General features: G+C 42.0%; 1 protein-coding gene across 1 annotated transcript in view; it reads right to left on the minus strand.

Annotated features, from left to right (window-relative positions):
• The window catches only part of LOC126475228 (acyl-protein thioesterase 1), a 163,144-nt gene that overhangs the window by 72,014 nt on the left and 67,183 nt on the right, over positions 1-23,947 (minus strand). The window contains exons 4-5 of the mRNA XM_050102906.1: positions 1,843-1,890; positions 946-1,192 (exon numbers count right to left, since the gene is read on the minus strand). Of these exons, the coding sequence (XP_049958863.1) occupies positions 946-1,192; positions 1,843-1,890 (295 nt within the window). The remainder of the gene's footprint in view (positions 1-945; positions 1,193-1,842; positions 1,891-23,947) is intronic.

Consider the following 23,947-nt stretch of genomic DNA (forward strand, 5'->3'; position numbering starts at 1 on the left):
ACGGATCAATTGGAATGAAAGTAAATCTAATCTAATCTAATCTAAACTCGCAACGGGCAGGATTTTCGATTGCAGCACACATTTCAAATCTGAACACGCACATACCAAAATACACGTGATTGGTGCATGCCTAGTGGTGTCAGATGGAAACATTTCCTACTTTCAGAATAGTCCCCGTACAAAACTCAACTTTTAAGTCTGTTATTCATTTGGCAGTCTGAACAAAACATATTACCTCACACTGCATACAGTACTTTTACTGATACAAAGTTTACATTTCAAAACAACACACTGAAATGATTTGTGTGTGCAAACTGAAGTGACAGAAGAAAATTTGTACCAAGGCTGAGATTCCAACCCTGGCCTTCTGCCCACTAGGTCGATGTGCTGACCACTATGTCATCCTGGCACAGTGGCTTTGTAAAACTGCATGGAATACCCTAGCAGGCCTCCCTCCTCAATGCAAATTCCTAGGAAGGCGCAGCTCACTAGGTATGCCTGGATTTCAGACAGGATCTTCCGTTTCGTTTGATGCTGAGGTGCTATTGCAACACATTTGGAAAGCCTCTGCAATGCTTTTCGAGTTTGAGGACATACCTAGTGAGCTGAGGCATGGATAGGACTTTGGAGTGAGGAGGGTGGCATGCTAGGGTAGTCTGTGCAGTTATGCAAAGCCACTGTGCCAGTGTGGTGTAGGGGTTAGCAGATCTGCCCAGTGAGCAGGAGATCTGAATTTGAACCCCACCCTTGGAACAAATTTTCATTTGTCACTTCTGGCTGCATCACAGATGTTTGAGATGTGATTTCGAAAGGTCTCTGCAACCATATAGTTCCATTCGGTTAATAAACAGAAGGTCTCAAAATCCTTCAGCTGCTGACGAGATTTTGTCCCATTAGCTACTTCAGACGATACATGCCAGGATAACTACAAAGTAATCAACTTACAGCTGGAAACTGCTTGTGAAGAGGTAGCCAACAAGAGAGAGCTATAACTCCTGCCAGTGGTTTTGGAAACTTGAGAGCTGAATATAGTGCCAAGGCACCTCCTTGTGAGAAGCCTCCCAGGACAATGCGATTTGAAGGTATACCAGCTTTTACTTCCTGTTCAATCATACCGTGCACTAATTCTGTTGCACGTTTTATACCTTCTTCATCCTCAGGCCCATTTGCATCCAAAGTTCGTAGATCAAACCTGTGGAATGAACTAATTAGTTTTTATGCAAAACATATTGAAGAATATTTGTAGCAAAAAATATATTTTCTAAATTTGAAGTTAAGTAGGTAAAAGTTTCAAATGTTTGAATGTGATTGCTGGGGAATTGAGAAACCACCTAAGCAGCAGGGTATGAAAGGGAGGTGTGTAGAGCCACAGAGTGGAATTTTGGGAAAGGGCAGTAAGGAATTAATGACGGTGACAGTGGACTGCTAGGGAGTGGAGCATAGGACATACAGTGCGAACTTTGATTTATGCTGGGACTCCCTCACTGAGGTACATAATCACCTTTGCAAGTTGACTTCCATAATACGTACCTTTTCTTTATACACCTCTAACATTTAGCAATAACGAACAAATAATACTATACAACACCCTTTCTTTCTGTTTTCAATATCCAGCTATTCTTATAATAGTGGCATTTTGCTCTCTCATACCTACAGTGTACCCTCTGTGGCTGTAAGTTAGAACAATGTGGTCTTCACAGACTGTAAGTCCACGGAAAATTGTCCTTGCATGCCATTAAAATTGTAAACTTAAGATGCAATGGTTACTGATGTGACAAGTAAACATTCATATACTTGTAGTTCAGTTAATCATTTATTTTATGCCACACATTTGAAACTTACCATGACGGCATTCTAAATCCACCATTTAGTGTAACTGGCATTGTGGGGCTGCAAAGAAAAAACAAAAAAGTGTCTAAATTATATTAACTCAAAAAATGTTCAAATGTGTGTTAAATCTTATGGGACTTAACCGCTAACATCATCAGTCCCTAAGCTTACACACTACTTAATCTAAATTATCCTAAGGACAAACACACACACCCATGTCCGAGGGAGGACTCTAACCTCCGCCTGGACCAGCCGCACAGTCCATGACTGCAGCGCCTCAGACCACTTGGCTAATCCCGCGTTGCTACAGGGTGTTTCAAAAATGACCGGTATATTTGAAACGGCAATAAAAACTAAACGAGCAGCGATAGAAATACACCGTTTGTTGCAATATGCTTGGGACAACAGTACATTTTCAGGCAGACAAACTTTCGAAATTACAGTAGTTACAATTTTCAACAACAGATGGTGCTGCAAGTGATGTGAAAGATATAGAAGACAACGCAGTCTGTGGGTGCGCCATTCTGTACGTCGTCTTTCTGCTGTAAGCGTGTGCTGTTCACAACGTGCAAGTGTGCTGTAGACAACATGGTTTATTCCTTAGAACATAGGATTTTTCTGGTGTTGGAATTCCACCGCCTAGAACACAGTGTTGTTGCAACAAGACGAAGTTTTCAACGGAGGTTTAATGGAACCAAAGGACCGAAAAGCGATACAATAAAGGATCTGTTTGAAAAATTTCAACGGACTGGGAACGTGACGGATGAACGTGCTGGAAAGGTAGGGCAACCGCGTACGGCAACCACAGAGGGCAACGCGCAGCTAGTGCAGCAGGTGATCCAACAGCGGCCTCGGGTTTCCGTTCGCCGTGTTGCAGCTGCGGTCCAAATGACGCCAACGTCCACGTATCGTCTCATGCGCCAGAGTTTACACCTCTATCCATACAAAATTCAAACGCGGCAGCCCCTCAGCGCCGCTACCATTGCTGCACGAGAGACATTCGCTAACGATATAGTGCACAGGATTGATGACGGCGATATGCATGTGGGCAGCATTTGGTTTACTGACGAAGCTTATTTTTACCTGGACGGCTTCGTCAATAAACAGAACTGGCGCATATGGGGAACCGAAAAGCCCCATGTTGCAGTCCCATCGTCCCTGCATCCTCAAAAAGTACTGGTCTGGGCCGCCATTTCTTCCAAAGGAATCATCGGCCCATTTTTCAGATCCGAAACGATTACTGCATCACGCTATCTGGACATTCTTCGTGAATTTGTGGCGGTACAAACTGCCTTAGACGACACTGTGAACACCTCGTGGTTTATGCAAGATGGTGCCCGGCCACATCGCACGGCCGATGTCTTTAATTTCCTGAATGAATATTTCGACGATCGTGTGATTGCTTTGGGCTATCTGAAACATACAGGAGGCAGCGTGGATTGGCCTCCCTATTCGCCAGACATGAACCCCTGTGACTTCTTTCTGTGGGGACACTTGAAAGACCAGGTGTACCGCCAGAATCCAGAAACAATTGAACAGCTGAAGCAGTACATCTCATCTGCATGTGAAGCCATTCCGCCAGACACGTTGTCAAAGGTTTCGGGTAATTTCATTCAGAGACTACGCCATATTATTGCTACGCATGGTGGATAAGTGGAAAATATCGTACTATAGAGTTTCCCAGACCGCAGCGCCATCTGTTGTTGAAAATTGTAACTACTGTAATTTCGAAAGTTTGTCTGCCTGAAAATGTACTGTTGTTCCAAGCATATTGCAACAAACGGTGTATTTCTATCGCTGCTCGTTTAGTTTTTATTGCCGTTTCAAATATACCAGTCATTTTTGAAACACCCTGTATATTAACTGCAGTAGCTTCTTTAGTGAAGACAATATCACTAGCATTAATGTATCAAGTGTGCATTATTTTCTAGTGCACATGTATGGAATGAAGATTAATGTATTACACTCTTAATAATGATATGCATGCTAAGATCTCTTACCATAATTCATGACTCATCTTAACATTATTGTACTCAACATAACAATACATAACAATAAATGTCTAACATTTTTTCTTGTCGCAAGAAAGAACCTCCACTATCAGGAAAAATCTTTCTCTCTCTCTCTCTCTCTCTCTCTCTCTCTCTCTCTCTCTCTCATTTGAAATCCCTTAATCTTTATGTACGTTCTCAAATACCAAAATTTTTCAAACATACAGATATACAACTTACAGCTGGTTTCCTACTATATCCCCCTTTTCATCATATACCTCTGCTAAAGTGCATGAGATAATGTTGAAATTAGCTATAAAAGTGATTATTTAATAACATGTCAGAAAATAAATGAATAAAGCAACGAGGCAACCAATTTTGAACAGATTTACTTTTTTTCCTCTCTCTCACATTCACAATGTGATATGTTACAGTTCTGGTTTAATTTCCTTACTTTTTTGTATGGCTGGAAGGGAAGAAAAAGCTTGGGGAAATAAAACAGCCACATAATTTTCAAAGGAATCATACTGGAATCCACTACAATAAAATTAATGGAAACGTCAGTAACATAAATCAGAATTCTTGAGCAGGGATTTTAGACTTGTTCCTTCCAAATGTGAGTCCAGTGTCTGACTACTGGGCTGCTACACTCTGCTTAATACTGGAAATGCATATTTCCGCTCACAATGGAAAATTCAGGATGGAATGCAACAATATTATGAAAAAGAAAGTTGCTACTCACCATATAACGAAGATACTGAGGGCGGTCGGGAGGTGGGGTGGGGGGTGGGGGAAGTAGTGGAAAAGGAGAGAAGTAGAAAGACTGAATGTATGGTGGAATGATGACTGTGTAGTGCTGGAATGGGAACAGGAAAGGGGCTGGATGGGTGAGGAGAGTGACTAATGAAGGTTGAGGCCAGGACGGTTACGGGAACATAGAATGTATTGCAGGGAAAGTTCCCATCTGCGCAATTCAGAAAAGCTGGTGTTGTTAAGAGGATCCATATGGCCCAGGCTGTGAAGCAGTCACGGAAATGAAAGATCTCTTTTTTGGTAGCGTGTTCAGCAACAGGGTGGTCCACTTGTTTCTTGGCCACAGTGTCCACCTGCTTAGCCAAGTGGTAACGTGCTTGCTTCCCATGAATTGGGCCAAAGGTTCGATTCCTGGCCGGGTTGCAGATTTTCTCCGCTCGTGGGCTGAGTGTTGTGTTGTCTTCATCATCATTTCATCCTCACCATTGGCACACAAGTCACCCAATGTGGTGTCGACTGAAATAAGACTTGCACTCGGCAGCCTAACTTCCCCAGATGGGGCCTCCTGGCCAATAATACCACACAATCATTTTTTTTTTGTTACAGATTGTTGGTGGCTATTCATGCGAACAGACTGCTTGTTTATTGTCATGCCCACATAAAATTTTCAGCACAGTGGTTGCAACTTAGCTTGTAAATCACATGACTGGTTTCACTTCACAGGTAGCCCTGCCTTTCATGGGGTAGGTGATGTTCGTGACCAGACTGAAGTAGGTGGTGGTGGGAGGATGCTTGGGACAGGTCTTGCATGTAGGTCTCTTACAGGGATATGAGCCATGAGGTAAGGAGTTGGGAACAGGGCTTCGGTGTATGGCGGAATACCATTATGGGAGGGGTGGGAAGAATAGTGGGCAGGACATTTCTCATTTCAGGGTACGGTAAGAGGTAGTCGAACACCTGGCGGAGAATGTAGTTCTGTTGCTTGTCTTGGGAGGTACTGAGTTACGAGGGGAATGCTCCTCTGTAGCCCGATGGTGGGACTTTGGGAGGTAGTGGGAGGCTGGAAAGATATGGCATGGGAGATTTGTTTTTGTACAAAGTTGGGAAGATAGTTACGGTATTCCAAGATATGCTTAGTTTGTAAAGTGTCCAGCATTCTTTTGATATGCCAGTGAACTTTCAGTTGACTTTTCTTCAAGTCATGTACTATGCTACATATTTACTGTCTACAATCTGTAGCCTTATTCTGTCTCATTGGGTTAAATCCCAACAATATCTCCACTTCGACAATGTTACTCATTCCAGACCAAGAAATCCCTTCCATACAGCCTAGCCACCCGTGAACATTGTATCTATGGTGACGAGCAGTCCCTCTCAAAATATTTTAAGGGTCTCACTGAGGCCTTCACAGTCCAAAATTACCCTCCCAACCTTGTACAGAAACAGGTCCCATGGTTTAGCTCTCCAGTCGCCCACTACCTCCAGAAGTCCCACTTTCTCTCTTGACTCAGTACTACCCACGATTGGACCAACTGAATCACATTCTCTGTCATGCTTCAAACTACCTCTACTCGAGCCCAACTATCCTTCCTATCCCTCTCACAGTGGTATTCTCCCATCCACCCAAACTAAACAATATCCTTGCCTGTCCCTATTCAACCCCTGCTCCCAACTCCTTACTTCGAGGCTCAATCTCTGTAATACACCTAAATACAAGAACTGTCCCATACATTCTCCCACCACCACGTACTCCAGTCAGGTCACAAGCATCATTCCCATAAAAGGGAGTCATGTGGTCTATAAACCTGGAATCGTGTGATCTACAGATCAAGTTGCAACTACTCTGCTGCATTCTACATGGGCACAACAAGCAACAAACTGTTTGTCCACATGAATGGCCAATGACAAACTGTGGCTACGAAGCAGCTGGACCACCCAATTTCAGAGCACGCTGCCCACCACCACGTTCTTTACTCCAGTGAATGCTTCACAGGATGCACCATCTGGATCCTTCCTACCAATACCAGCTTTTCTGTTTTGCACAGGTAGGAACTTTCCCTGCTATATATTCTACGTTCCTGTAAACTCCCTGGCCTCATCATTTGTTATCCCTGTCCTTCACTCACCTATACCCTTCCCTGCTCTACACAGCCCTCTATTCCAACAATGCACCCACAGTGGTGATAATTTATTGTGGGTACAGCTCACACATTGAGTTTTGATGGTTTTTTTCTGTTAATGTTTATCTTCACTCCTTCCAGATCTCTAAAGGTTATCCTTGCTGGAGGAATCTGATGAAGATGAATGAATGACACACTAATCACTTACTCTAAAGGGAGAATATCAACTCAGACTATTGATTTAATTCACTCCCCTTTATTTAGTTTCACATGCAACAGTAATGTTAATATAATTTTTCTATCCATTCTCATGAGCAGCAGATAGGCCTGTTTTTATTTGCAACCCTATAGTTCACTTAAAGAGGGATGAAAGGAGATCTATTAAAACTTTTCTGGCAGCACTTCGGCTTCCCTTAAGGATGTCTTGGCGATTTGTTACATTGTTTTCAAGAATCTGGAAATAGTTATTGGGTCTATTCACACTCTGAAAGCTCCACTAACAAACAAATGTAACTACGTCTCAAAAAGAATCAGACACTTTATAATGTGGATTATTTATTGATATACCTACAGCTAAGATTTTATTCAGTTTCATTAAAAGGACACTAATTCATTATTCATGGCAGCTCTGTTACAGAGAAACAACCTTTAGCTCTAACGAGCTAAACGTGCACTCAAGATTTTCACACCCAATAAAGTATGAATCACAAACCAGTAATTTTTTAACACCAATTTCTGTATTTCACCACTGTTATTACCACTGTGTCATAGTTAGACCTAGGATTTGTAAGAGCAAGAAATGTGATGAAAAAAGTGTAATGTTTTAGGAGATAAAGGAGCAAATTCCAAGTACAAAATTTATGGAAAACATACACAAACCACTTACCACAGACCCTTCCCTCCCCTTCCCCCAATAGAATTCACTCAAGCAACAAAAAATCTTGTGACATATAATTTGATAGTCTGACCTATTCCAGCCACACATGCAGAAGAATTTTTAAAATAATAAAGTTCAACATTTCTAGGTTTTATTGAGTGAGATTGCATCTGCAATCACTCAGAAAATATTTTCAAACAGAAAAGGCACATACCAGGTCATAAATGAAAGACGTGCATATGCTGTTTTTAATATTAATCAATATTCTTGTTCATTGCCATGTCCTCCACTTTAGAGTTTTTGCGTAAGTTTCACTCAAGCTTCTGTTGTGTAATAATTTTAAGCACATCTTTCACATCTGTCAAAATGGTTCACTGTGTTTCTTTATTAAAATACTCTTCCTCAGGTTTCTTATACCTGATGTCAGTCGAAGGAGTTTGTGTGAGACAAAGGTCATCTTGCATTTCTTGCTTATCTGACAGTTCTTTAACTTTTCTTACAGTTTGTCAATCAATACCTGGCAAGTCACCTGGAAGGGTATGGCAGTGAGAACTTCTGGTTCCATTTGTGTATCGTGTGTAAGAAGAATGATTGTTGTTTAACTAAGAATTAGCTCTAATTTCTCAAACTGTATAGTTGTGGTCATTTTGTGAGACTTATGTGAGAGGACGTACTACAGCGTGGTTATAATTAAACTTTCACTGTTTGAGTCAGTGGATTGACAGAAAGCTATTTACCATGTGGGTACCCAACTTTACAGGAATGTTATTCAGACTGTGTGTTGCAGGATTTGTGTTGTTAGTAACGGTAAGTGTTGTTAGTAACGTTAAGTGTTAGACGCTGGTACTGGAGCTGTGACATAGGGGGTAGCAACAAGCATCAATGCGCATTACAGTTACAGTCAACATGGGTCTGGAAAAGGTAATTAGGGCTTTACTCATGAAGCTGTTTTGTCAAAACAGCAGCAAAAATGCAGCTGCATTAAACAAATACAGAGAGATGATCTTTCCACATGGGTATTGAAGGACAAGATTCAGAAGCTTGAATTAACTGGCGATGTGGGAATTGCTCTGGGGAGAGGCTGATGGCCAACTGTGCCACAAATTGGTGAAGAAGTTGCTGTTGCCATGGCCGAGAATGCTAGACATATCTTCAAGCAGTGCATGAGGTGTCATGACAGCTGAAAATTCAATGACCCACCATTTGAAAAGTGCTGCAAACAACTGTGAAATGCTATCTCTAGTGCAGTTCCAGACTGTCAGAGATGCAGACGGTCGTTCCACTAAGCACATTTGTAACCTAGAACATAAGCATGGTATGCAATTAACAAATGTTACCCTCTCATGCGGAAATAAAAACGTGTTTCTTTCCATCTTTTATTCATTATCTCTCTTCTGCCCTCCCAAGTAGTGTAAGTTTAATTATAACTACTCTGTATGTTGTCTGACACTTTCCAAAATGTATTCTCTCATAATTTCAGTAGTAAATATCTCTCTGATGCACAATGCCTCTCTTGTAATGCCCGCCACTGGAGTTTGTTGAGCACCTATGTAAGGCTCTCGTGCTGATTGAATGATCCTGTGAGGAAATGCACCATTCTTCACTGGATCTGCTCTATTTTTTCCATTAATCCTACCTGGTAAGGGTCCCACACTGATAAGCAATACACAAGAATTCGCCAAACAAGTATTTTGTGAGCAACTTCTTTCATGGATGACTTACATTTCCTTAAGATTCTTCCTATGAATCGCAGTCTGGCATCTGTTATTTCTATTTGTTTTATGTGTCATTCCCCTTAATACTGCCCGATTGTTATTTCCAGATATTTCGTGATATATATTGTTTCCGGCAATCTGTCGTTAATGGTGTAGTTGTGCAGTAGCGGATTTCTACTCCTGTGTATGCACAGCATCTTACATTTACTTGCATTCAGGGGTGGCTACCTTCTTATAGACATACTTATAATTTGTGAACAGCCTTATGGAGCTTCCAAAATTTCCCACTGAATCACTAATGGACCAATCACACTTTCTTGGGTACTCCTGAAATTACTGTTACATCTGTCAATTCTGTTCCATTTAGAGTCACATGTTGAGTACTATCTGAAAGGAACTGTTAAATCTAGTTCAAATCAGGTCTGATACTTAATAAGCTCTTACATTTTTCAGTACATGACTGTTTCAAATGCCTTCCTGAAGTAAATGAATTTAGCGTCAACCTGAGCACTGTGTGAGTGCCGTCACTCTCATTGATGGAAAGAGCAAGCAGAGTTTTTCAAGATCTCTGTTTACGGAACCCATGTTGATTTTTAGAGAGAAGATTTTCGCTCTCCAAAAAACGTCATAATACGTGAGCATAAAACATTCAACAATTCTACAATAGATTTATATCAGTGACATAGGCCTATAATTATGTTTATTTGCCTTACGACCCTTCTTGAAAACAGGAATAACCTGCGTTTTTTCCAGACGCTTAGTACCCTTGGTTACACCAGCGACCTACGATAAACTGCTGACAGAAGCAGAGCAAATTCTTTTGCGCAACCTCTGCAGAATTTTACAGGTATCTCATCTGGTCTAGAAGCCTATCCGCTACTAACAAGGAACCCTTTGAGTGTGAGATCGTAAAAGGCCAATGATGTTTACAGCATTCAACACCCTACAAATTGTTTACCATGCAACCACTATATTGTCTGCTAATGGCAGAAGGGGGGTGGGATTGGAGGTATTCAATGGTGAGCACTGCATGAGCCCATGGAGTGTAGCTGAACTGCTTAGTTGACGAGTAAATAAAAAATAAAAACACAAACCCACACACAAACCACACAAGGTGAGTGGTTTCCTTTAATCAAAATGTATTTACATTCTACCAGAACTTTTCACAGCATTTAAGATACCATTAGTAAAGATCAGTGAGCATACATTGGTAGAGGCTCTACATGTGTAGCTCCTAGACATGTCTTCTTCTTCTTCTTCATCTCCAAGTAACTGCTGCAATCTGTGTCGATTTGAACCTGCTTACCATATTGAAGCCTTCCTCTACAACTTTAAACTTCCATACTTCCCTTCAATGCTAAATACATAATTCTGTGCTGCCTCAGGATGTGTCCTATCAACCGAGCCTCTCTTTTACTCTCACAAAAGTTGTGCCATAGATTTCAGTTTATCCAATTTGCTTCACTTTAGTTGATGATGTTAATCTGATAAACTCTTTTCAAGATACTATCTATTCTGCTTAACTGCTCTTCCAAGTTCTTTGCTATATCTGACAGAATTATATCACCAGCAAATTTTTGCTTCATCTCCCAGCACTTTCTCCAAACTTCTACTTGGCTTCCTTTACCACTTGTTCAGTGTACCATTTGAGTTTCCTCAGGTATAGGCTACAACCCTGTCTCATTACCTTCTCAATTACTGCTTCCCTTTCATGTCCTTTGACTTACTGCATTCTGGTTTATGCACTAGTAGTCAATAACCCAAAGTGCATTAAGGTCAAGACTGTCAAAAGCTTTCTCTAAATATACAAATGGTATAAACATAGGTTTGCCTTTCGTGTAAGATAAATCAGTACATCAACACAGTATCATGTCTTCCTTTTTTTCACCAGAACTGAAACTATTTTCTACCAGCTTTTTCATTCTTCTGTAGACAATTTGTATCAGTATTGTGCATCATGACTTTTTAAATTAATAGTTCTGAACCCCCCCCCCCCATGAACCATGGACTTTGCCGTTGGTGGGGAGGCTTGCGTGCCTCAGCAATACAGATAGCCGTACCGTAGGTGCAACCACAACGGAGGGGTATCTGTTGAGAGGCCAGACAAACGTGTGGTTCCCGAAGAGGGGCAGCAGCCTTTTCAGTAGTTGCAGGGGCAACAGTCTGGATGATTGACTGACCTGGCCTTGCAACATTAACCAAAACGGCCTTGCTGTGCTGGTACTGTGAACGGCTGAAAGTAAGGGGAAACTACAGCCGTAATTTTTCCCGAGGGCATGCAGCTTTACCGTATGATTAAATGATGATGGCATCCTCTTGGGTAAAATATTCCGGAGGTAAAATAGTCCCCCATTCCAATCTCCGGGCGGGGACTACTCAAGAGGACGTCGTTATCAGGAGAAAGAAAACTGGCGTTCTACGGATCGGAGTGTGGAATGTCAGATCCCTTAATCGGGCAGGTAGGTTAGAAAATTTAAAAAGGGAAATGGATAGGTTAAAGTTAGATATAGTGGGAATTAGTGAAGTTCTGTGGCAGGAAGAACAAGACTTTTGGTCAGGGGAATACAGGGTTATAAATACAAAATCAAATAGGGGTAATGCAGGAGTAGGTTTAATAATGAATAAAAAAATAGGAGTGCGGGTAAGCTACTACAAACAGCATAGTTAACACATTATTGTGGCCAAGATAGACACGAAGGCCACGCCTACCACAGTAGTACAAGTTTATATGCCAACTAGCTCTGCAGATGACGAAGAAATTGAAGAAATGTATGACGAAATAAAAAAAATTATTCAGATAGTGAAGGGAGATGAAAATTTAACAGTCATGGGTGACTGGAATTCGGTAGCAGGAAAAGGGAGAGAAAGAAACGTTGTAGGTGAATATGGATTGGGGCTAAGAAATGAAAGAGGAAGCCGCCTGGTAGAATTTTGCACAGAGCACAATTTAATCATAGCTAACACTTGGTTCAAGAATCATAAAAGAAGGTTGTATACATGGAAGAAGCCTGGAGATACTGACAGGTTTCAGATAGATTATACAATGGTAAGACACAGATTTAGGAATGGGTTTTAAATTGTAAGACATTTCCAGGGGCAGATGTGGACTCTGACCACAATCTATTGGTTATGAACTGTAGATTAAAACTGAAGAAACTGCGAAAAGGTGGGAATTTAAGGAGATGGGACCTGGATAAACTGACTAAACCAGAGGTTGTACAGAGTTTCAGGGAGAGCGTAAGGGAACAAATGGCAGGAATGGGGGAAAGAAATACAGTAGAAGAAGAATGGGTAGCTTTGAAGGATGGAGTAGTGAAGGCAGCAGAGGATCAAGTAGGTAAAAAGAAAAAGGGCTTGGGCAACAGAAGAAATATTGAACTTAATTGATGAAAGGAGAAAATATAAAAATGCAGTAAATGAAGCAGGCAAAAAGGAATACCAACGTCTCAAAAATGAGATCGACAGGAAGTGCAAAATGGCTAAGCAGGGATGGCTAGAGGATAAATGTAAGGATGTAGAGGCTTATCTCACTAGGGGTAAGATAGATACTGCCTAAAGGAAAATTAAAGAGGCCTTTGGAGAAAGGAGAACCACTTGTATGAATATCAAGAACTCAGATGGAAACCCAGTTCTAAGCAAAGAAGGGAAAGCAGAAAGATGGAAGGAGTATATAGAGGGTCTATACAAGGGTGATGTACTTGATGACAATATTATGGAAATGGAAGAGGATGTAGATGAAGATGAAATGGGAGATATGATACTGCGTGAAGAGTTTGACAGAGCACTGAAAGACCTAAGTCGAAACAAGGCCCCGGGAGTAGACAACATTCCATTAGAACTACTGACAGCCTTGGGAGAGCCAGTCCTGACATAACTCTACCATCTGGTGAGCAAGTTGTATGAGACAGGCGAAATACCCTCAGACTTCAAGAAGAATATAGTAATTCCAATCCCAAAGAAAGCAGGTGTTGACAGATGTGAAAATTACCGAACAATCACTTCAATAAGCCACAGCTGGCAATACTGACCCTACGACTTATCTTAGAAGCTAGAATAAGGAAAGGCAAACCTACGTTTCTAGCATTTGTAGACTTAGAGAAAGCTTTTGACAATGTTGACTGGAATACTCTCTTTCAAATTCTGAAAGTGGCAGGGGTAAAATATAGGGAGCGAAAGGCTATTTACAATTTGTATAGAAACCAAATGGCAGTTATAAGAGTTGAGGGGCATGAAAGGGAAGCAGTGGTTGGGAAGGGAGTGAGACAGGGTTGTAGCATCTCCCTGATGTTATTCAATCTGTATATTGAGCAAGCAGTGAAGGAAACAAAAGAAAAATTTGGAGTAGGTACTAAAATTCATGGAGAAGAAATAAAAACTTTGAGGCTCACTGATGACATTGTAATTCTGTCAGAGACAGCAAAGGACTTGGAAGAGCAGTTGAACGGAATGGATAGCGTCTTGAAAGGAGGATATAAGATGAACATCAACAAAAGCAAAACGAGGATAATGGAATGTAGTCGAATTAAGTCGAGTGTTGCTGAGGGTATTAGTTTAGGAAATTAGACACTTAAAGTAGTAAAGGAGTTTTGCTATTTGGGGAGCAAAATAACTGATGATGGTTGAAGTAGAGAGGATATAAAATGTAGACTGGCAATGGGAAGGAAAGTGTTTCCAAAGAAGAGAAATTTGTTAACATCGAGTATAGATTTAAGTGTCATGAAGTCGTTTCTGAAAGTATTTGTATGGAGTGTAGCCACGTATGGAAGTGAAACGTGGACGATAAATAGTTTAGAGAAGAAGAGAATAGAAGCTTTCGAAATGTGGTGCTACAGAAGAATGCTGAAGATTAGATGGGTGGATCACATAACTAATGAGGAGGTATTGAATAGAATTGGAGAGAAGAGAAGTTTGACTAGAAGAAGGGATCGGTTGGTAGGACATGTTCTGAGGCATCAAGGGATCACCAATTTAGTATTGGTGGGCAGCGTGGAGGGTAAAAATCGTAGAGAGAGACCAAGAGATGGATACACCAAGCAGATTAAGAAGGATGTAGGTTGCAGTAGGTACTGGGAGATGAAGAAGCTAGCACAGGATAGGGTAGCATGGAGAGCTCCATCAAACCAGTCCCAGGACTGAAGACCACAACAACAACAACAACAACAACAGTTCTGTACCAATCACATTTCTCAGCACCTACCTTCTTTTAATTCCGAATTATCGCATCATTCTGGAAGTCCGAGGGTATTTGCTTGACATACATTTCCATCATATAGCTCTACCATGTATTCCGTCTGCACTTCCCTTCTTTTTTTAGTAGTGATTTATCATCTGAACTCTTCGTATTCATACAGGTGCTTCTCTTTTCTCTGAAGCTTTCTTTAATATTTCTACCTTTCCAGTATGTTGTATGCTCTTACAGCCTTGCATTTGTCCACTAGCCATTATTGTTTTGCTATTCTGCAATTTTGTCAACCTATTTTTTGACACCTGTTTTCCCTTATGCTTTCTTCATTTTTATATTTTTTTTCCTTTTGTCATTTAAACTGAGTATCCTCACTGTTATCCAAGGATTAATACTTGGTACAGTTTTTTTTCTATTTGATTCTCTGTTGCATTCACTATTTCCTCTCTCAGAACAACACATTCATCTTCTATTGTACTTCTTCCCTTGTTTCAATCCATTGTTGCTTAACAGTCCCTCTGAAATTCTCAATGACTTCTGATTCTTTCAATTTATTCAGGTCTCACCTCCATAATTTCCTACCTTGCTGTAATTTCTTCAGTTTTAATCTACAGTTCATAACCAATAAAATGTGATGAGAGTGCACGTCTGCCCCTTACAGGTTAAATTCTGGTTCTGAAGCATCTATTTTATCATATAATCTATCTGAAACCTTGTGGTGTGTCCTGGTCTCTTCCACATATTCATCATTCTTTCGTGATTCTTAAACCAAATGTTAGCAATGATTAAATTATGCTCTGAATAAAATTCTAACAGGCAGCTTCCTCTTTTATTCCTTTCCCAGTCCATGTCCCTCTACTATTTTTCCTTTTCTTAAATTTTCCTCCCCATAACTATAGTATCCCCCTCTCAGACAGCATATAGAAGGTCAAGCAAAGACAAGTTTCTGTGGAGCCTAAGTTCAGAGGTGAGGTAAAGTGACAAATATAAGGCTCTATTTCATCCACAGAGACTGAACTAGAAAAGGCTATCAGAACATTTAAAGTGAGCTGCAGGACTCAATGGGTTATTCCTGGAGCTTATTAAACACCTGGGACCACACGCTAGTAACAGTTCTACCAAATACTTTGAGCACCAACCAAGTTCCTAGGCAGATGAAGATATCCAAAACACTTGTCATTTTAAAACCACAAGATGACCCAGCAAGCTGTTGCCCAGCAGCAGAATTTATGATCATACTGATGAGGTTCTCTCTATTTATCAGGCAGGGTTCTGTACAGAGCATAGCTGCTGTGACCAAGCTCTGGACGTAACCTCATATATTTAAGGAGGCTTCGAGCAATAGGCCATCACTGCTAAGCTGTTTGATGATGTCACAGTGTTCATTTTGGATTTAAGCGTCTTAGATGAACAAAGATAAGAATACAACAAATTGAACAAGCTGTACTCATCGCTGTACTCATCACTGTGTGTAATGTACTGAGACCGAAACTGCTACTGCCAGTGATTTCCGTAGTTTTCAAAATTTATTCATGTAAATTATAGGAGAGGGCTTACTTTTTTTGTTCTTGCTTTGCACACTGTTTTCTTTAGCATTTTACCAATTTTCTATTTTTACATTTATTTTGGTTTGTTGTTCATGGCACAGTGGCAACAGTACCTTATATTATGAAACTACATTTCTTTCTTCACCATACATCAAGTAACAGAACAATTTTGCACAAAGTATTAGGACTAGGACCCTTTTCTACTTCCGTTGAATCAACAGCTGATGAGTTAACATCAAGTTTTCCAATGAAAATATCACACTGCATAGAAAAGAATATTCCAGAATACCTTCCCTCTTTGTTTGTTAATGAACGTGAGTTGTAACAGGAGGATGGAAGAGGTGAGACAGTAGGTGAGTTTCCAGGCTTCCTAGTGCCACATAGCATATCCAATGAGGTTGAAGACTCCTGTATAGATACACTTCAGATGAAGAAGCTAAAAAGTAAGCCTAAATTCAATGGAACAACAAGTTATGCCTGGAGGCATGTTGCCACTTCGAGGATATAATCGACAAGGAAGATACTCATCACCTAGGAAACAGCTTGGTTGATGGATGCAGGTTTTTACAACATTCTACCAATAGAAGTGTAAATGAAGCCACAAAAGTCTTTCAATGGAACACCACTGACCTTTACAGTTGATTAACAATGATTAAAAATATTTAATTTTGACCAGATCACACAAATTTTCAGAACGCTGTATAACAGTTTGCTTTGATGTCCAGTGGGATATTTCTGTCTCTCTTACAATTTTTCTAAACCAAAATGGTGAGCTGACTTTTGAACACTAGACACAAACATCCAACAAGTCTCAGAAATAGGGTATCAGAAATTCGTCATAAAAGAGTTAAAGATGCAGAAAATGGGGGAAAACACTCATAGCTGTCTAACAAGTAACGCCTCAGATCACATTAAAGGTTGTGAGATTCCTCTTATTTCAGACACTATTTATTTGTCCTTTTTCACAGTATATTTGAGTACTGCATTTAAGATCAATAAGTTGTTGTCTTGACCAGTGATACAGATCACTGGAGCAACTAGTCTGGAGGCAATTCCCACAGCTGACAAGCAGACAGCAAGACTTGTCAACCATATGCCACCATACATGTGCTGGTGGTGCGAGGTGCCAAATAAGGCATAAGAACATACCTATCATAGCAATCATGGATGCTGGGGACCACCCATCATTTAGGCATGAAACAACAACTCTTTCTGTATCAAACAGTAATTATTACAATCCACTTTTAACACAATAAATGTTTGGGCAGTCTATTCATTAAAGCTCCTTTACTACTATTACACTATGCAGTAGACTAATTGGAATAAGAAAAAAATGATGATGGGGACACTACCACCAAAACCATACGAAATTTGCTAGCAATTCTTGTTGGGACACAAGAAAGTGCATCACAGCATTAGGATTTACTCCTGGTTTTGGACCTTGTGTCAGTCACACACTATTTTCAGTATTCTATAAAACTAAGTGTACCAAAACTGAATAATTGTGAATTATTCAAATGTATTTATCAATACAAACACCATAATGGCATCATAGAAAACGATTAAAAATGGATTTTGTACTCTTACATCTAATCATAGCTACATAATTAGAATTTTTCCAGTTCTGGACATTTCCAGAGCTGGAAATTATCTGCTATGAGGAACATCATCAGCGGCAGAACTGCATAGAACAGGGGTAGGGGGAAATCCTATGCATTCATTCACAAAGGTATGCCAAGAAATGTCTATCTTGTCCCTTGCAGTCTTCAGTGAAAATGCAAGATCAGTTGAACTGCACATTTATGTCACCTCCTACGGCTATTAGGAATATATAGAGAGTTTTAGTACATGAGGGGAACTTGCAATTTTTCTTTAATGCTGGAGTTGTTCTTCCAAGCTCCACCATTACTTCACAAAACATTGTTTTTGAGAAGTCATCTTAGAGAAACTAAAGTTAGTCATGGAGTAGGCTAGTGGTAATAGGTATTACTTTTGTTTGGTTTGTTGTTGCTTTGTTTGTAATTTAACACACACAGACACAGACACACACACACACACCACTCTTTCACACGCGACTGCAGTCTCAGGCAACTGAAACCACAGTGTGAGCAGCAGCACCACTACATGAAGGGAGTGGTGACTGGGGCGGGGAGGGGGAGGGATAGTATGTTGGGGTTGGTGTACAGTGAAGTGCTGCAGAGTAGACAGAGGGTAGGGGAGAGCTGGGGAAGGGGGCGGGGGGGCGGCGGGGGGGGGGAGGGGGGAGTAGTGGAAAAGGACAGAAGTAAAAAGACTGGGCAAGATGGTGGAATGGAACAGGGAAGGGCTGGATGGGTGAGGACAGTGACTAATGAAGGTTGAGGCCAGGACGGTTAAAGGAACATAGGATGCATTGCAGAGAAAGTTCAGAAAAGCTGGTGTTAGTACAGGGTGTTTCAAAAATGACCGGTATATTTGAAACGGCAATAAAAACTAAACGAGCAGCGATAGAAATACACCGTTTGTTGCAATATGCTTGAGACAACAGTACATTTTCAGGCGGACAAACTTTCGAAATTACAGTAGTTACAATTTTCAACAACAGATGGCGCTGCAAGTGATGTGAACGATATAGAAGACAACGCAGTCTGTGGGTGCGCCATTCTGTACGTCGTCTTTCTGCTGTAAGCGTGTGCTGTTCACAACGTGCAAGTGTACTGTAGACAACATGGTTTATTCCTTAGAACAGAGGATTTTTCTGGTGTTGGAATTCCACCGCCTAGAACACAGTGTTGTTGCAACACGACGAAGTTTTCAATGGAGGTTTAATGTAACCAAAGGACCGAAAAGCGATACAATAAAGGATCTGTTTGAAAAATTTTAACGGACTGGGAACGTGACGGATGAACGTGCTGGAAAGGTAGGGCGACCGCGTACGGCAACCACAGAGGGCAACGCGCAGCTAGTGCAGCAGGTGATCCAACAGCGGCCTCGGGTTTCCGTTCGCCGTGTTGCAGCTGCGGTCCAAATGACGCCAACGTCCACGTATCGTCTCATGCGGCAGAGTTTACACCTCTATCCATAAAAAATTCAAACGCGGCAACCCCTCAGCGCCGCTACCATTGCTGCACGAGAGACATTCGCTAACGATATAGTGCACAGGATTGATGATGGCGATACGCATGTGGGCAGCATTTGGTTTACTGATGAAGCTTATTTTTACCTGGACGGCTTCGTCAATAAACAGAACTGGCGCATATGGGGAACCGAAAAGCCCCATGTTGCAGTCCCATCGTCCCTGCATCCTCAAAAAGTACTGGTCTGGGCTGCCATTTCTTCCAAAGGAATCATCGGCCCTTTTTCAGATCCGAAACGATTACTGCATCACGCTACCTGGACATTCTTCGTGAATTTGTGGCGGTACAAACTGCCTTAGACGACACTGTGAACACCTCGTGGTTTATGCAAGATGGTGCCCGGCCACATCGCACGGCCGACGTCTTTAATTTCCTGAATGAATATTTCGACGATCGTGTGATTGCTTTGGGCTATCTGAAACATACAGGAGGCAGCGTGGATTGGCCTCCCTATTCGCCAGACATGAACCCCTGTGACTTCTTTCTGTGGGGACACTTGAAAGACCAGGTGTACCGCCAGAATCCAGAAACAATTGAACAGCTGAAGCAGTACATCTCATCTGCATGTGAAGCCATTCCGCCAGACACGTTGTCAAAGGTTTCGGGTAATTTCATTCAGAGACTACGCCATATTATTGCTACGCATGGTGGATAAGTGGAAAATATCGTACTATAGAGTTTCCCAGACCGCAGCGCCATCTGTTGTTGAAAATTGTAACTACTGTAATTTCGAAAGTTTGTCTGCCTGAAAATGTACTGTTGTTCCAAGCATATTGCAACAAACGGTGTATTTCTATCGCTGCTCGTTTAGTTTTTATTGCCGTTTCAAATATACCGGTCATTTTTGAAACACCCTGTAAGAAGGGTCCATATGGTACAGCCTGGGAAGCAGTCACTGAAATTTAGGATGTCATTTTTGGCAACGTGTTCAGCAACAGGGTGGTCCACTTGCTTCTTGGCCACAGTTTGTAGGTGGCCATTCATGCAGACAGACAGCTCGTTGGTAGTCGTGTCCACATAGAATGCAGCACAGTGTTTGCAGCTTAACTTGTAGATCACATGACTGGTTTCACAGGTAGCCCTACCTTTGATGGGAAAGGTGATGTTTGTCACCAGACTGGAGTAGGTGGTGGTGGGAGGGTGTATGGGAAAAGTCTTACATCTAGGTCTATTACAGGTGTATGAACTATGAGGTAAGGGGGTTGGGAGCAGGGGTTGTGTAAGGATGAACTAGTATATAGTGTAGGTTCGGTGGGCAGCGGAATACCACTGTCTGAGGGTTCGGAACGATAGTGGGCAGAACATTTTTCATTTCAGGGCACGACGAGAGGTAGTCAAAACCCTGGCAGAGAATGTAATTCAGTTGCTCTCGTCTTGGGTGGTACTGTGTTATGAGGGGAGTGCTCTCCTGTGGCAGGACGGTGGGATTTTGGGAGGTGGTGGGCAACTGGAAAGATATGGCACAGGAATTTGCTTTTATATGAGGTTGGGACGATAACAGTCTGTGGAGGCTTCAGTGAGACCATCAGTGTATTTCGAGAGGGACCGGTCATCACTGCAGACGCAAGGTGGCTTCTTGATGGGGGAGAAGTTGTCGAGGTTCCAGAGGAATGCGGGTAGGGTGTTGTCAACCTTGATCCAGATCACAACGATGTCAGCAATGAATCTGAACCAGATAAGGGGTTTCGGATTCTGGGTTTTTAGGAAGGATTCCTCTAGACCGGCTATGATTAGGTTGCCATAGGATTGTGCCCATAGCCGTAACCTGGATTTGCACATAGGTAATGTCTTCAAAGGAGAAGTAATTCTGGGTGAGGATATAGTTGGTGATAGTGACTAGGAAGGAAGTTTCGATTTGTAAACTGTCGCACAGTGGGACTAGCAGTAAGGTCATGGGCTTTAGGAATGTTAGTGTAAAGGGGGATGGGGGGGGGGAGTCATCAATAGTGACGAGCAGGACACCGTGTGGTAAGGGGACAGGAACTGTGGAGAGTCGGTGCAGGAAATTGTTGGTATCTTTTAAATAGGAGGGTAGGTTCCGGTTAATGAGTTGAAGGTGTTGGTCTGTGAGAGAAGAGATTCTCTCAGTGGGGGCACAGTAACCAGCCACAATAGGGTGTCCTGCGTGGTGAGGTTTATGGACTTTAGGAAGCATGTAGAAGGTGGAAGTGGAGGGAGTGGTAGGGGGTGAGTAGAGATATGGGCTCTGGCGATAGGTTCTGGGATGGGCCTATCGATTTGAGTAGTGACTGGAGATGCTGCTTGATTTCTGGAATGGGGTCAATGTGGCGTGGTTTGTAGGTGGAAGTATCTGACAGCTGATGGAGTCCTTCTGCCACGTAATCCTTGCGGTTCAAAACAACAATGGTGGTGCCTTTGTCTGCAGGTAGGATTATAAGATCAGGATCTGTTTTTAGATGGTGGACTGCGGTTCTTTCTGTGGATGTTAGGTTAGTTTGCATGTTGAGGGATTTGGGGAATGATGGTGAGGCAAGGTTCAAGGTTAAGAAATTCTGGAAAGTAACAGGGAGCGATTTGGGAGCAGTGGAAGTGGATTACGCTTGGATGGAGGAGTGAACTGAGTTAGGTAGGGTTCAGTATTGGTCTTTGGTTGAGTCTGGTAGGATTGGTGGTGAAAGTGTTTCCACTGTAGCAATGGGCAGAAGGTCTTTAACAAGTCCTGCACGACTGAATTTGGGAGTGGGGCAACAGGTGAGGCCTTTGGGAAGGACTGATATTTCTGTGGGACTTCTGGATGAAAAGTTGATGGTTGTGTTATGGGTCTGTTTAGATTCTGGATTCCGTGTGGTGGTGGGAGTGCGATTTGGAGGATGGCGTAAGTGTAGGAGGATTGCGAGACACTGTTTGTCAGGTATGAGGGGATGCAGGGGAGGTTTAGAGGTTGGTGAACAGGTGGTGGACTGTGGTACTCCAAGGTGGGAGTAGGATGTGAGCAGGATGGAGAGAGCCTTTTGAGGTGGCATTATGCATGTTGCTGAAGTTCCTGCAGGGCAAGAGTTTCATTGTGTGTTATGGGTTCCAGAAATTTGAGACTGCACAGTAATTTTGTGGATGGAGAGAAGGTACGGCAAGGAGGTTTGGGCTTGGTTGGTATGGTTTTGCAGGACTATGTTGGTGAGGGGCCAAGATCTGACAGAATATGAATAGGTGGAGGTCATTGTGGAAGAAGGGGTCGCAGCTAGAGATGGGTAATTTGATGGTAAGGCCATTTGGGGGGATTCCATGAGCGAAGAAACAACGCAGGAACAGTATGTGGGACACCCTACATTCTCGTAACCCTCCTGGCCTCAACGTTCATTAGTCACTGTCTTCAACCATCCGGCCCCTTCCTTGTTCCCATTTCAGCACTACACAGCTGTCATTCCACCATAACATGCAGTCTTTTTACTTCTCTCCTTTTCTGCTACTCCCCCCCCCCCCCCCTGCCCTCCATCTAACCTGCAGCACACTCCATTGTCCGCCACCCCCACCATACTATTCCTCGCCCTCCCTGCCCACGCCTCCTCCCTACCCCTACCCAGTCACCACTCCCTTCATGCAGTGATGCTGCTGCCTGCAGTGTGGCTTCAGTTGCCTGACACTGCAGAGTGTGTGTGTGTGTGTGTGTGTGTGTGTGTGTGTGTGTGTGTGTGTGTGTGTGTACATCTATTGTTGATGAAGACCTTAATGGCCGAAAGCTATATTTGTAAAAGTCTTTTTGTTGTACCTATCTGTGACTCAGCAAATCCGTTATATGGTGGGTAGCAACTTTCGTTTTCATAATATTATTACATTCCATCCTGGATTTTCCATTGTTTGATGGTAATTTTATATTTGCTATTGTACTAATATAGGTATTATATTTAGACTATTAAAATAAATGTTTTTGGCTGTAACATAAGGGAAAAAAATATTTCTTAATTCTTGCCAATGTGTTTCTGAACAATGATATAAGTGTACCAGCTAGTTGGCCCATCATATAACACAACATGTTTGCAGTTATCCGATTACTTACTTTACATATTTTTTAGTAAGATGTTTGTATGGGAATTCCACAGTAAAATGTGTTTCTGCTAATTTAATCTGTATTTTAATCACTGAAAATTAATGATATGTGATTCATCATTAGTTAAAAGAATGCTGATATACTCTTTTTCAAGAGGGAAATGCTAGGAAAAATACAAAATAAAATTATACACTGCTGAACCAGAACATTATGACTACTGACCTACTATCAATATAAACCTGTCCAGGTGCTAGTGTTACCTGGCGAGGAATGACTGTTAGATGCAAGCACAGTGCATGTTGTATCAGTCAGTGTGCTATCCGTGTGTAGAAAGGGGAAGGTGTGCAATCTGAGTATGGCTGAAGGCAAATTGTGATGGCCTGGAGGCTCTGAATAAGCATTTCAGAAACTGCACAACTTGTCAGGTGTTTGAGGAGTGCTATGGTGAGAGTTTTCAACATGTGGCGAAGCCAAGGAGAAACAACATCCCTGTGTCGTGGAGTTGGGTGGCCACGCCTCATTACAGTTGTCGCATGTTGTTGGCTGGGCAGAGTGGTAAAACAGAACAGGCAGTGAACTGTGGCGGAACTAACATCAGACTGTAATGCTGGGCAACGAAAAAGTGTCTGATCACACAGTGCACCGAACTCTTCTAACAATGGGCCTCCACGGTCGACGACCCATGCATGACAACGTTAATACAATGACATCGACATCTACAACTGAAATAGGCATGTGAGCATTGGCACTGGATGGTGGCACAGTGGCAGAGTGTTGCATGGTCTAATGAATACCGTACTTTCTTCAATA

This window comes from Schistocerca serialis, chromosome 4 (genome assembly GCF_023864345.2).
Source record: "Schistocerca serialis cubense isolate TAMUIC-IGC-003099 chromosome 4, iqSchSeri2.2, whole genome shotgun sequence".
In the NCBI taxonomy this organism is placed as follows: Eukaryota; Metazoa; Arthropoda; class Insecta; order Orthoptera; family Acrididae; genus Schistocerca; species Schistocerca serialis.